General features: G+C 39.7%; 1 protein-coding gene across 3 annotated transcripts in view; it reads left to right on the top strand.

Moving 5' to 3' along the window:
* Positions 1-5,469: 5,469 nt before the first annotated feature.
* Positions 5,470-15,500, top strand: part of Cacna2d1 (calcium voltage-gated channel auxiliary subunit alpha2delta 1) — a 448,878-nt gene continuing 438,847 nt past the window's right edge. For 2 of the 3 annotated variants that reach the window (XM_060374048.1, XM_060374047.1), the window contains exon 1: positions 5,470-5,897. In XM_060374048.1, coding sequence (XP_060230031.1) covers positions 5,803-5,897 — 95 coding nt within the window. In that variant the 5' untranslated portion in view covers positions 5,470-5,802. The remainder of the gene's footprint in view (positions 5,898-15,500) is intronic. The other variant, XM_060374049.1, reaches the window with a different exon arrangement.

Raw genomic sequence — 15,500 nt, 5'->3', positions numbered from 1 at the left:
TCAACACTTGCCTGTTGGAAATAAAATGGATCAAAAGAGGGGGTGGAGAAGGGGCGGGGCGGACTGGCTGGTTAACTTGGAGGATGAAAGGAAAAACTGACAGAAGTGAATTCTCTTGCTGAACACCGATGAACCATAGGCATTTGTTAGAGCTGAATTGAAGTGGAGCACAGTGTTGTAGCTAGGATTTTGGTCATTCTTTGACAAGTACTTTGTTGCTGTTGAAAGGCAAATGCTTGATATAGTTTCATTAATATAAATGAAATGGGAAGTTTAAAGAAAATATATGTTCAACACAATCTACAAGAAATGCCAAAATATTCCAATATTCTTTTCAAAAGCATCAGGACTGAAAAATATGCAGTTTTCAGATATTAACAGAGAAAGACAAACAGGTGATTAAAAATATACACAGCTCTTGGAATGAAATGTTTGTTCTTTTTAAAAACAGTGACTACTAATCCTATGTGGATTGAGATAGTTATAAGTGTTATTAGTTACAGCTAAATTATAACAGCTAATTTAGTAAGCGTTATTAGAGTATGATAATGAATGCAAAAATCTTCTTTTAGAATTATTTACTAAATATTTTATTATGTATCTATTTTAAACTAGCTAAAAATTACTTTACAAGAATGCTAAAACAGTAAAATGCAATTTTCAAAACAAATAATATCGTTACAAAGTATATGTTATCTCTATCTCAGGAAGGCTGAAGTAACATTCAAGGATTGAATAGATTCACCTTGAAACCCCCATGCTGTGCTGTGGACCATCTTCACCCTGGTTGACGTATTTGTTACATCAATTCTTCTACTTGGCTATGGACACTCTAAGACACTCTAACCTGTAAAGGATAGGCCACCCAAGTGAAAAACATTACACTTGTGAGTATGGAAAAGAAAAATCCACATCCATAAATTCTACTCATTCACAACAAAGCTACTTAGAACACAAGTTTTAATATCTCTATCTAGTCTTAATGATATGTGATACTTAAAATGGCATTAATTTGGTCAGAAAAAAAGAGAGAAAACATCAGACAGCATATGAGAATATGTTTAGCCATCACATTTTCCCCAAAATTATCTAGAATCTTGGGGATTACTTTCGATCATCCCGTATATTGTAAATAAGTTACTGTTGCTATTGGTTTCCAGATGTATTCAGTTACAACTCCAAAGTTCACATCTCTCCTCTATGATATACCATAGTAACATGATCTTTATTTTATCATCTACGGGTGGAATATTGGATGTGTAGAGTAAAATCCCCCAAATGTATTCAGATAGTTGTGTATATGTTCTAACAGCCACAGACATGTCAGACCTCTAAACTGAATACATATAGGAACGATAGCAAAATGGTGGCTCTCACCTTTGCTCTCCAGTGTTCTTTACTGCAAAGTAAACTCCTAGCCACCCTATTCTGCAATGTTTCTGTGGACCCCTGTCTGATGGATGAACTGCAGCATATCTGTAGTCTATTATGAGTGAGTAACAGCTGGATGTGGTGTTCCACGACATAGCCTCTGTTGTGCAGAAGCAGGCTAGGCTGTAGTGGTCTCTGTGTGTATAGAAAATGAAAACCAAACATTAGAAGAGTAAGACAGATAGGTGGTTCCTGCTGTTTTCCTCTTCTCTAGAAAACAGCATCAATATGATCTAGGAGGCGGGAAAGAATGCTAGCAGTCAGTATTGTTGGCCATTTTAATATTTATCTATCTCTTCTCGACTGCTTCCCATTGCATTGCTGTTGCTAGTGAATGTTTGGATAAATAATTGAATTTCCTTCTTCTCTTTGCCTAGGCAGGCCTGAGGACATGCACTTTATATACCGTGCTGTAACTTATAGTTCAATAGAATGAAACAAAACACAGTTCCATCCAGCTCAAGTTATAGACTGGATACTATGAAATCTAGATTTTAGAGAAAAGAACTTTTTTTTTTTTGTTTTGTTTTTTGTTGTTGTTGTTTGTTTTGGTAGAAAGTCATGCTATAGCCATTATCTTTTGCAGGCCCTGAAATATGATTGTGATTAATAGAAGTGAAGCACAGGGAATAGGGAAAACCACCCAGGAACAAAACAAACAAACAAAAAACCCTGCATGTAAAAGTAGATGATTGACAGAGTTTTGATCATGAATAATATAAAAGCTGTTGCTATAAAGGAGTGTTGTGGTACATGTCTTTAATTGCAAGACTCAGGAGTCAGAGACAGGAGGCTCTCTGTGAGTTCAAGGACAGTCTGGTCTATACATAGTGAAGTTTAGGACAGCAGAACTATGTAGAGAGACCCTGAAAGAGAGAGAGAGAGAGGGAGGGAGAGAGATTCTTATTTGCAGATATGAGGGTGTTTCACAGGACGACATAAATTCAACAATGAAAGTAAATAAGCAACCAATGAATGACACTGCTTAGAGTCCACTTAGAAAAGCAGTTCTTCCATCAGAAGTTATATGCCTTGTCTATCCATTAGTCTGTCTGTCTGTCTTAGAACAAAGAAAACTTATTATAAATTGTTTATGGGAAACATTTAACCATACTTCTTTATTTAGAATAGTTTCTTTTTCCATGTTTTACATGGATGCTTTTTTTGTGCCACTTTATTTTTAAAACACTAAAAAAAGAGCTCTATCTCTCTCCATCTTAAAATTCACTACACTTTCTTGACCATTCTCTGGGGACTTGATCTCCTGAGTTGGTTTCTTTCCCACTACTCTTTAGAAGGCATTCTCTAAAGAGGTAAAGGGTATGAATCTTTCTGTCTTTTTGTCTTTCATCGATGTGGAATCACTATTTAGAGTTACCAAAGAGCTACAAATTGTTTATTTTTGTAAGTAAAAGTTAACATTTTTTTCATGTATTAATCCTCTTTAAACTCTTTTGAAGAAATGATGAAATACAAAAGATTAGTGAATTAACACTTCACTAATTTATTTTTCAGTTAAGATGTTTTTGCTTTAATGAATATTAGACATTGATTTTTGGCTTCTTGCTCAGTTTTTAGGCCACAATGGAGCTGTCTTACTCATCACTGTCTGTGGTTTGTAAACAGTTTAGGTTGAATGATAAATTTTGGTGATTTAGAGAACTCTTATTAAAATTATAGACTACAATCTGGGCTTTTTGAAACTTCCCCCCAAAACACAATTGAGATGGAAAAAAATATTGTGTAAGAATCCAACAGAAGCCTAATGGATGCTGTGGAGGCGCCTTTGTTTTAGCTATCATATATACTTCAAAAAAAAAAAAAAAAACAAACCAACAACAACTAATTTTGAATATCTTCATTTACAAAGTTTTGTGTTGGCAAAAAATTAATAGCTAAACTTCACTGCAGAGAATGAAAAGATTTAGGTTTGCAGTTGAACACCACCTACCCTTCAAAATAAGAATTATAAAAGCAACGTTATTCTACCATGGCTCCAGATATTGCAGAGCACAGTAGTTCTTCATTAGAGTGATCCAAACACACTGAGATCTGGCTCAAAGGCCAGATAATAAAACACAGTAAATAATAAAAACCCGAGTTACCCTCTCAAGAACTTAATTGCAATCTTTTACCCAATTATTCTTTTTCATATATGTTATAAAGATGTAAGTATATATAATATACATTTTATATATAAATGAAAGCCATGTACCATCGTATGACGTCTTAAATGTTAACGAAATGACTGGCAGACAATAACGCTGCTTTTAATACAATAAGCCCACTACGATAACAACACATTATGTAGACAATAACGAGCACCTAATTCTCTTGCTCTAATTCTCATGCAAAAGAAGATCTGCCTATGAGTCTTTAAATATTGAAAGGAATGATGGATTTGACTATTTGGGTGTCTAATTTTGGGGAGAAAACGTATCTGCAGTTGTCAAATACCAGTCAGAGCTGTAGCTCTCAGTCTCATTACACCCCACTTCATCCCTCATTTCTGTAGCTCTGGTGCCAAGCTTGCTCTGCCTAGCACAAAACAAACTAAGTTAAGTCGCTCTGGGGTGCCTTTGTGAGGCCACTCAGAGTAGGAAGAAGGAAACAAAGGGCAAGATAGAGATGCAGAGAACATAAAGAAAACAAATAAGGCGTGAAAAGGGGAGAGACAATCCACCGGGGAAGCTAACCCACCGGGCCAAACACCATAAAATCACACATTTATGATCTGACTGGCAATCACCTTCACCATCACCATCTCTTTGTTTGGACAATTCCAAATAAGGAGAGGTCTATCCTTCCATAAACCCCCGGGCACGAGGGAGGGCTGATTAAAAACCTTACAGCCACAGAAGCATTACTGACAATTCACTTTAGCATGAGGGTCTTTTTTTTTTTTTTTTTTTTTTTTTTTCTCATCACGAGCTGTATTCCCTGACTTCAAGTCAAAGTGTTTTCTTATCCTTCTGGAAGCAGCTGATGAATTTGGGCTACTCCATGAAGCCTTCCTAGCAGCAGCCCACCAAGACTGTCCTCGAAGGTGGCCTAAGCCGGGCGGGGAAGATATAACCGAAGACCCCTGTTTTGTTTTGTTTTCTACAAGACCCACGCAAGCCCTGCTTCCCCCCTGGGGTGGAGGTACAAACCAGCCCTTCCTCCATATTTCAGATGCATTTTGCAGAATGCCACCTGTTTCTGATGTTAACCTCAGTTCTGTGTCCACACTGACAAAGTGAATTCAACCTTGTCCACAAAGCAATCCCAGGGGTCAGGCAAGGGAACCGGTAGCTTGCTAAGATGTTGCCAAAGCCCATTGCAACACTAACCGCTCTCGAGCCCCGTTCATCCCTCAACCCTTCATTCATTTTAAAGAAATCTCACATCAGTCTGTTCATCATCTATTCCTGGGAGACTCTGTCCCTGCCAGGTAAACCGAGTCTAGTTGTACACGGGCGTAGGGCCGCTGGCACCATTCTCGGAGCCCTGTCAAAGGCTCCAACCCCTGGCATACCATAAAAAACATTGCCACCTGGTAGAGTTGGCAGCGGCGCTTTCGAACGCACCGCAAACCCCTCCTACATTTGTTGTCAAATCACTTCTTGATTCCTAGGCAGCCAGTGGATTCTACGCCTGGGAGAAGGACTTGGGGCCCCCTGCCAGATCGTGCCAAAAACAACCCCGGAGGAAGCGAGCAAAGTGCTCGGCAGGAGCCTGCGCGGCCGGCGGATGCCCGCGGGCGGCCGGTGGTCCCCCTGGGAGCCCCTACCGGCCCGGTCGGCTGGGCCTCCCCACGGCCCCGCGGAGGGCGCAGGCGACGCCGACTTTGGGAGTTCCTCTCTGCCTTGTATGGAGGGCTGCGCCCGGCCCGTCCCCGCCCGGCTCTGACGCCCGGCCCTCCCGCTGCCCACCCACAAGCCTCCTCCCCGAGACCCGCCCGGGGAAGGCAGCCGGGGGCCCCCCGCTCCGGCCACCCCCATCCCCGCAGCCTCCGCGTCCCCGCGCCGCCCCCCTCCGCCCCCGCCCCGCCCCCGCCCTCTCCCCGGCGACGACCGCGGATAAATCAGGGAGGCGAGCGCGGGGAGCCAGAGCGCGCGGGCGCCGGCGGGCTGGCCGAGCTCCGTCTCCACGCTCGCCCTTGATGGCGGCGCAGGCGAAGCAGGCGAGGCAGCCGTGGTACGGAGCCGCGACCACGCGCTAGAGAGTGCGCCCGGCCCCCTCCCGGCCCGCCCGGCCGTGCCCTGCCCGCCGCTCCCCGCGCGCTCTCCCGCAGACGTCGGCGCCCCGGCTCGGTCCCCCCCGCGGCCGCCGCGCTCAGCCCCGCCGCCTCCGGGCCGGCAGGGAGGGCACCGAGCTTCGATCGCGAAGATGGCTGCTGGCTGCCTGCTGGCCTTGACTCTGACACTTTTCCAAGCATGCCTGATCGGCCCCTCGTGCCAGGAGCCCTTCCCTCCGGCCGCCACGTAAGTCGGCGGGCTCGGGTGGGGCTGGAGGCCGGGGTCCCGGCTGGCTGCGGGCCGGCCGCGCTGCCCGTGGGGGCGGGGAGCGCGGCTGGGAGCCGCGGAGGCCGGCGGGCGGGCGGGCGGTGCGCGGCCGGCCGCTGGAGTGAGCTCGGAACCAGTGCGCGGAACCTCGGCCGGCCGCGCCGTCCCAGCGAACCTCCTCCGCCGGCCGTCGGCGGGCGGCGTCTCAGCCCCGGTCTGGGAAGATGCTCCGCGCTGAAGACCGTGTGCCGGACTTGGGGGAAAACTTTCAGGCATACCCAGCTCCCCGCGAAACCCGGCCAGAGGAAAAGTTGGTGTTTCCGTTAGGTGTTTCGGAGTTAAATTTCAGGCTGGGCCCCGGTAGCGTGCGCTTCTCCTGGGTTTAGCCTCCGGGATGCTAATTGCTGTGCTGTCCAAACTCATTTAGATCCCAAATTACTGGGAGCGCCTGACAGCTTCTCTGGTTTGTAGCCAGCTCGCTTCCGGGCATCTGAGCGTGCTGTCCACCACCGCGCACACAGGTACAAGGGCCACCCAAGCCAAGCTACCCAACCCTTTTATTTTAAACATCTGAGTGCCGACAGGCACGCGGTTCCTGTTCTTAGAATGAATAGAACCCGTGCTCTTTGAGGGAGGGACTGTTTCCTCAGTCTCTTGCAATTTTCTCTTATTTTTAACATTTCTAAAATAACTTTCAAAGAAAGAGAGAGAGGGAGAAAGAAAAAAAAAACGCTGCTATTCTGGAAATAGAGTGTTTGAAAGGTAGCTCTACAGTCAGTCACACGGCAGGAAGGGAATGCAATGCAACCATTCTCCGCTCTCTCTGGCTGCAAGAAGGAATCAGAGTCAGTGGCACATATAAATATATACACATTTTTAAATGCGCTGAATAGCTCATCTGGCATTCTGGGAAAGCATTTATTTTGGTTCTTGGAGGCACTTTAAAGCTTCTCGGAGTAGGTAGTCTTAAGTGGGTGAGTCCCTTTAATGCATTTTACATAACAAAAACAAAGCCCAAGGTAGCCCTTCCCAGCTTTTATGCTGCAGAGAATTCTTACTTGCTGTCCTTTGTTGGCAGCGAGCTGAACCTTGGAGTTTGGGGGTACAGCAGAAGTGCTTTTGTACTAGCTGGAACCCGACAGCTGTTATTTAAGATCTGGCCTAGAACATTTATCACCTTAGGTGTCTGTGCAAGCATCTAGAGATGCGTCTTCCAGCCAGGAGAGAGGGAGTGTCTAATATTTTTGTCATTGATTTACAGTAATGTTCTCTTTAGATAATATTCCATAAAAATGATTGCATGTCCTTTTTGTTATGAAGCAAAAGGGTAAAAGCCATCTGTAGAGCTTCGTTTAATTGGCAGGATGTTCCAACTGTTTAATTTTAAGCATGAGAAATCTAAGAATTCCTTTTAGATGCTACAAGCCCATCCAGTCTTATTAAGAAATCCCACTTTCACTTATTTATATTTCAGTGCTTTTGAAGCTTGGCCTGTTACATAAGAATTCGGGTGCTTCTCATGCATTTTGTGTCAAATAAGTTGTGCCTTTTCACAAGTCACATTCCTAACTTATTCGGGCTGCATATTTTTAGTGTTGTTATAAATTGATTTGCCAATATTTCTACCATTTGGGGAGGGTGTTGCCTCACATTAAGGAAAACAAAATGCAAGCAAACAAACAGAAAGCATTCATTCTGGAGCATGCCGTAGTGAAATATTAACGTAAAGAGTCCTTCTTGTAAAAAACATCAGCAATTAATGTTTTCCCAAAATTAAGTAACTCAATTTTCCTGGTCATATATGTGCTAGACATTAACGAGATCAAATAGATGGGAACTAAGGCACCATGATCTCTTTTCTTGAAAAGGATTTGAATTGTTTCAAGCAGTGGAAGTATAAAATTATTTTCATATTATGAAAAGCATTATTTTATGGACTAGGAACAGGCTTTGTGACTCAGAGTCAGTGTCTTGACAGTAGTATTAACAACGCTTTTGGAAGCCTTTCTGCTTCTGTAATTATGTATTTGTAAAGTTACTAATTCTGTCTTTGGAGGTAGGATAGTTGAGGTTTGTACACGTTAGATTTCAGAATAAAATGTGGCATCAATCTCATCAAGAAACAGTGCCATTTGCTTTGCCTGCATGACAAAAAGAATTAAATGCAGTATTTATCAAGATAAAGCTCAGATCCTCTGCGGTGGAAAGTCAAGTTTATAAGAGCAGAATCCAAAGACTGTAACCATTACTAAAGGCAAATTATGACGCTTCTATTTATAAATTTCTCAGCAGATCATTAGGAAATTATTTTTTTGTTGGCAGTTTTGTTTTTCAGCAAAAATAAAATAAAATGAGAATTTTTCATCTTCAGAAAAGGCAGACCATGCCATTAACACACTGTAGCATTAATTAGGCACTAATTGGAGTTGGACCAGAATTATAATTATAATTAAGTTTTTTTAAACTAATGTTTAATATGAAGTGCTTTAGTTTTGTTATAAATATACGCACTAGCCCAAATGCTGAATTTGTTCCCTCTCTTTTAACAAACACTCCAATATAATATATTCTTCCCCAGTGAAATATTATCCTTATGCCAACAATTAGCATTCAAACAATGAGTTTATTTTCAGGCAAAAGGATTTTGATACAGTTTTTATTTTTATTTTATTTTTTATGGGCTGGGTGTTTCTTTGGGATATACATTTCAAAAGGAGGTGTGAAACAAAATACATGATGTGCTAGCAGGCACCCAGTGCCTACTGGCGTGTGGTTGAATGGAAAACACACCATCTTTACATTATAATATACATATATTATATTGGTGCTCCAAAGTGTAATTCTCAAAAAGGGCAGCTTTCTTTCTGGAAATAATTTCTTGGCACTCACGTTAAAACACATCTATTTCAAAATTCAGGAACACATGCATGTTGATCAGCATAGCAATGCTAACTTAAAATCTGTTCTTAATTTTAGAACCTCTTTATAAATAAATCCACTTTAAAGCATTATAGTTAAAATTAAACTTTTATCTCAGTCATATCAAAGTGCTTCTATTGGATGCACTCAGTGAACAACAATTGGATGAAAGTCAATTACTATATGGGATTTGATTATATGATCTAAATATAAAACTGAGTGGTTAGTTACATTTAATAAATAAACATAAAATCTTGTAAAAATTAGTAGTTTTGCATACTGAGTACTTAAGCTACACATTTCTCTGTTTTTATGTAGATATGTTGCTATGTCTAGGTGCCAAGGTGTTGGAATGGGTATTTACCTATTCCATACACTAAGAGAGAGTGGTGTGGTAATGCTCCCTTGACCTTTCGGTTTATATTCTACATAGCATGAGAAAATGTGTCTTATCAAGGAATATAAAATAAAATGTTATACATAGAACCTAAAATTAATGAGTATTAAAGACCCCTTCCTTAATTTCTAATTTGTTCTCACAAGCCTTAACAACATTAAGAGCTTTGGTTCATTACTCCATTGGTGTATGATTAGAATATGAAACAATGTAATGCAAACAATAAAACAAAGAAAACAAAGTATAGTTGTCTGTCTCAGTTGTATCATAATGTTTAATTTGTTGTTATATTCAGGCATATAAGTCACTATTTGCATTGGCACTTCAGTGAGCATTAGGCAAACTAAAATAAAATCTAAAAATAATTTTAGAAAAATTCATATAGAAATATAAGCTTATGAGTTATAAAATATGTAATTGGGGATGTAGTTTTCCTTCTTTTCAGTGGATTTTATTAATTTTACTTTAATAAGGAGATGGAACACTAGACTGTATATCAGGTAGTCTAGTTTCGAAATAGTTCAAACTCTCAACACTCCTTTCAACTCTAACGTGTATGGACACCTTTCTATTGTTTTTCTGATATTGAAAATAACAATATAATGTGCTTTTGTGTTTTTCCACTAAATGCGTACAAAGTGTTGTTTTTAAATTTATTATTTAATTTTGGAGCATGAAATTCCTAACAACAAGCTATGTAGAATTTTGAAAACGGCTATATATTTGTGCTCACAATTGTTATTTAATTTATATGCTCTCCATAGCATTATTATATAAAACACCTATGCACGGCTCCTCTTCTTTCCATATTTTTCAATGCAAATATGAATTTTCTTGCCTCCTAGTATTTGTCTTCAGTGAAGTTTTATCTTTAAGCTGGAGATTTAAGTGGGTGAGATAAAATATGCAATTATGCAATTTTACATCTCCTTTAGTATCTTGTAGGTATAGACCTTGAGAGTTCTGACATAAGCATATATAGAACATTTTAAAGAAATCAAAATTTGTTTGAGCTTCTAAAATGTAACATTTTATTGTTAAAAAGTAACAGCCTTCCACCAAATATGTTAGAAGAGCTGTCAGAGTGTGTAAGCTGCTTATTATGGAGATGGAACTATGCTGTTATTTCCACTCTCTGTTTCCTCGGAGCCTACAGAGTACCCTGTATGCTGTGTCTTTAAGTGTGGCAGCCCATGCTTTTTCATGGACTGCCTATAAGTAGTACTATAACTTTTTCAGCCTTCCATGCATTTTCTTTCTTGGACACTTGAACTGGACAGTGATAGCCAACCACGGAAACTGTATATGATTTACCTTGGCTATAATTGTGCATTAGACGTGAAAATGGGAACATCATATTTTTTATAGAGTTGAAAGAAAATGTCAGTTGAATAAAGGATAGCAACATGTAGTAAAAAGGTAGAACCCTGCCAAATTGGCCTTCTATTACAAGAATCTAAAGATTTAGTGCATAATTAAATGATTTGTCTAGTGTATACAGTTAGTGTTCTTTAATTCTTAGATAATATTTTGTATGTTAAAAATACATGTATGCATGAATGAATACAATGCATATTCACATGCATACATACACAAATCCATCCATCCATCCATCCATCCATCCATGCATCCATCCATCCATCCATACATACATACATACATACTGGTGGTTTGCTAAAGGAAAAAGCAAACTTTGCAATGTAAGCTAATTTGTAGGGTCCATGCTGTAAGAATTCTTTTAATTCCTTACTGTCTTCAAGGTTTAAATTTTATTCCAGCCCTTCTAGCAGCCTGGTAAGAGAAGTACATGTGATACGGTGTAAAAGAAGAATTTGAGGATGAGACTATTGCACTTAAAATCTTGACCATCTATTTAAAAGGCCTTTATATAATTGTCATTTATGTACAGTATGCTTCAATGTTTGCAAGAGTCAAATATTTTTAGTGGGATGATATTTTAGAAATGAAGACAATTCTGTCCAGGTTTAAAACATTATATAAAATATGAATTTCTACATATTATTTGATAAAAGTCTTTTTTGTGATTTAACACACAGGGACTGATGTTATTAGCAATTAATACAATGTGTTAAGACAGTGGCCATTTCTTTCCTAACTTTTGGCATTTATTTGTACAGATGCTAATAATGTTATGAACAAGAAAACCATTGGCCCATGGCCTAAACAAACTGGTACATGTTTATTTTTAATTTCATATATATGTATATGTATATATATGTATAAATATATAATCACATATATCATCCTGATTCTGTGTTATTGATATATATATATATAATATATTATATATCAGTATTTGAAGTTCTCTTTGAATATGAATGTAGAATATTTCAGGCTAAATGTTATTTTAACATATGCTTCTGCTGATTTTTTTAAAAAACCATATGCTCAGTGAATAAAAAAATTAGGATGCATTTAAAATTCAGTAACATGATTGCAAGAACAATTTAAATTAGAAATGATGGCATAGAAAATAATGGTCTTGTCCATCTTAAACACGTCAGTTTGAGGATAATCTCACTGTCTTACGTTCTTTTTTTTCTGGGCAATTAAAAATTTACTATGGTTTGCTCTTGATGTTTGATGAAATGTAATCCCAGAAATTTTGTTTTTAATACTGTGTATTGTCTCTTTTTTCTTCTGATTGTGAGCATACACTGAATACTAATCATAATTTGCTATGTGCATGAGCCTTAGTTCAAATCCGGAAATTTTGTCTCTTCCCTGGGGTGTTCTTAGGCAGCGCCTAAGTTCCTGTCCTTCTCACTGGAATCTCTGCTCAGGGTTTGCGGAGATTTCCTCCTACCCTCTAAGGGGAATTTATGAGGGATTGTGACACATAGATAAATCTGTAGCACATAATTGACACTTCTATCAAAAATATCAGACAGTCTAGACAATTGTTCCTTTTGACATTTGCCCACATACTGTGGGGATAATTAGAGGAACAAATGGGAAAGAGCTAATAAAATTGTCCTTTTCTAAGGTGCTTACTGGCTGGCCACATAAGGCATGGCTAGACAATAACGTCTTTTCCTGAGAGTTAAAAGAGGAATAGCTCAATAAAATAAATGAGGTCAGACACACTGGGAAAATCTCTTGTTTGTAAATGGTGAACAACAGACCTTGTAATAAAAGTACTGTGCGGAGCGACACCAAAAAGTGGGGCAGAGAAAGGAGCCCTCAGATTTATGAGTTAGAAAATTGCAGATGCTGGAGGTAGCTGTTGGTTATTTTCACTGTATTGTCATTCCTGGCTCATTTCTAGTGTGATCTTTCTTAGACTTGAAATACTGTTCACTAAGCGTGAGATTCATTTTTAGATACCTAAATATTCAGATATGGAAATTCAGCTTAAGGACTGCAGACTTTAAACTTGTCTGGATCTCAAAAACATAAAAATACTTAGAAATTCATATGTTTTTATGAACCTCTAGGGAAATGTTTCCTTGGATCAGGAATACTAGCATGATATTAAATTAAATGCTTTAAATATTAATTATCAGCTAAGAAGCTCTCTAACAAAATATCTTCCATGAGATTAAAAGAAACAAAATAAACTGTAGATGATCAGGCTTCTAGGAGTGTACTCCAAAGTATTTGGGCCAACAAGTAAATAGTCTATTTCATTTTTAGAAATAGTTTTTATTTATACTTTCTCTTTTAATATTTCCTGCTTCAAATATTTTAACCTCAATTTCAATTTAATCTAACAATTAATCCAGTTATTATTCAATCCATATATACTTCACTGAGGTACGTCTCAGGAATACAAACTGAGGAAGGGTGTCCCACTGAATGACACTCACAGTTCTAACGTAAGTATGAAATAGTGTGGTATATGAAAGCAGGACCAAGCAAAGGGCAGAACACATATTGAAAACACATGATCTAAAACACAATTTGCTGGGTTTTCGGCGTGGCTGGGAGAGAAATGATGGCAGTGGAATGGTTGCCATTGGTTTGGTGTATAATTTTATTGCATCATAACCAGAGAAAGAATCACAGTGTCCACAGCCCATGTGTCCAATCACAGTAACCCAGTTACGTACACTGCAGGTCTTCATCCTGTATTGTTGGGATACTGAAATGGAGAAAAACTGTGTGTAGATTTTTGAATCACAGTATCTATCGCGTTGGTTAAAGAGGGACCGTATTTGTGACAGAGTCAGGGAGAGAAGTTAGCAGACTAACCCCACATCATTTGACAAGGGGTGTTTAAGTTCAACAAAACACTGGCTATGAGAAAGCGAAGCAGATGGAGGGTGTGTTATAGACATAAAATTTCATGTCTTGCCAATGATAGGACTTGGGAAATGAGAAAGAAGAGGAAGCTAAGTCCTCTAGCAGGTAGATCATCTTCCGTTAAACTTCATTCACCTGAGGAGGAGTCGTAGGCAAGTGTTGTAGGTCAGATGATATGTGCCCCGACTCTATGTTGCTGAGTTTGTACTCTTCCACAGGTACCTATTGCTCCTCAGCGCTCTATCTGTGTGGTGTTCGGAGACCAATTCAGAAGAGCTTGTTTAAAACCAGAAGAAGGGTGCTTCGCTTACTTAGTCAGGGATATTTGGCACCCATAATGGAGATTCTCAGGATGTCTGGCGCACTGCTTCATTTGCAGAGAGGTGACCACGAGCAATGTGGTCACATTAAGGACGGCAGAGAGCTAGTGATGCAAAAGAGCAGGTTCAGTAGCGTTGGTGACAGACCCGTCCTGAGCTTTGGGGGCATAAAGGAAATTGGGAATGTGGAAACAGCAAGGGCAGAGTGCCCTTTGTTGGAATTTGGGAGTGTGGGGGAAGTGAGAAATCTAGGATAAATTCAGAATAAGAAGGGTGAAGGACTTGGAATTCTTTAGCTTCAAGAGCAGGGATTGTATTGGATCGCTTGGAATTAAGCTTTTGGGGAAGTCAGTCATAGGACCATCTTAAGCCAAAATTGGGAACTGTTCTCAGAGAGACATGGAACTAGGCGATTCAGTCACGGAAGTGAAAGAGGTGCTCACAGATATGGGACGGGAGGACTGACCTTAACATCACCTTTTAGGTCAGCCTGGCTTTCCTGTTTTACCTTCGTCTTACTCCTTTTTTCAGATGGGCTTCATCTGATTCCTAGTGTTCCTGGTGTTGAGTGATTGTGAGGAGTCATGCTTTCTTGACTGAATCACCTGGAATTACATGAATCACATTTAGAATCTTTCTGAAATGTATCCACCGAGGGGGAAAATAGGTTGATAAGCCGAAGGAATAAGGTAGCTTTTTCTCCTGGGCAGTTGTGAGCAGGAGATGGGATTTGGTAAAGGAACCCTGACTGACTGAATTTCTTTTTCTTTTTCACACCTGGTCCACTCTCATTAACAGGTGTTTCATTGTGGCACACCGATGGTAGAAGAAGTAATTTTCAGAAAAGGGTTTAGGTGCTAAGGAAAGATAAACAGACAGAGAAATAAGTGTTACTGGTCCGGGTGGTTTGTGCATATCAGAGGAAGCAGGCCAAATGGCAGAGATGAAAGCCATTAGAGAGGTTGTGATTGATGGATGAATGTTCGATAGAGGCAGTAGAAGAAGGAATCAAGATGAAAAACAATGTTTTACAAACTAACATTTGAAACTTGAATCAGCCTTCAGAATTAAAGCAGATCATTGAAATATAGGGTAGGTAAAAACTTAATTTATTGGAGATGTTTTTACGAGAATGTTACAGATTATACCTTCCATTCTGAAGAATGAGTTGATGTCTGTATCACATGTGATTCACCACATAGTGCATTTATGACCGTAATATTCAGGTTTGAGGTACGTAGCCTAGAGCAGTCATTATTGTTCTTGGTAGCTGCATACTGAAATATTCCACTTTGATATTTCCTGTACTTTGTTCTTTGGAAAGATTATCTTCTTGATTGTAGTTCTCAGTGATGTCATTAAATTTAGGAAGTATTTGTGCTTGTGTGATGGTTTGGTTAAGGCTACCATAGGCTCATGTATTTGAATGCTTTGTCATCAGGGAGTGACATCATTTAAAAGAATTAGGGCTAGGACTTTTAGCTGTGTTGGAGGGTATGGCCTTGTTGAAGGAAGTGTGTCATTGGGGATGGGTTTTGAAGTTTTGAAAACGCAGGCCAGGCCCAGTGTGTCCCTCTTCCTGCCATCTATGGATAATGATGTAGCTCTCAGCTACTGTTCTAGTGCCTGTTTGCATGCTTTCATGCTCTCCACTATGATGACAATGAACTAAACCTCTGA

Source organism: Meriones unguiculatus, chromosome 21 (assembly GCF_030254825.1).
Source record: "Meriones unguiculatus strain TT.TT164.6M chromosome 21, Bangor_MerUng_6.1, whole genome shotgun sequence".
In the NCBI taxonomy this organism is placed as follows: Eukaryota; Metazoa; Chordata; class Mammalia; order Rodentia; family Muridae; genus Meriones; species Meriones unguiculatus.
The sequence above is the reverse complement of the archived record's forward strand: the minus strand, read 5'-3'. Positions and strand labels throughout refer to the sequence as shown.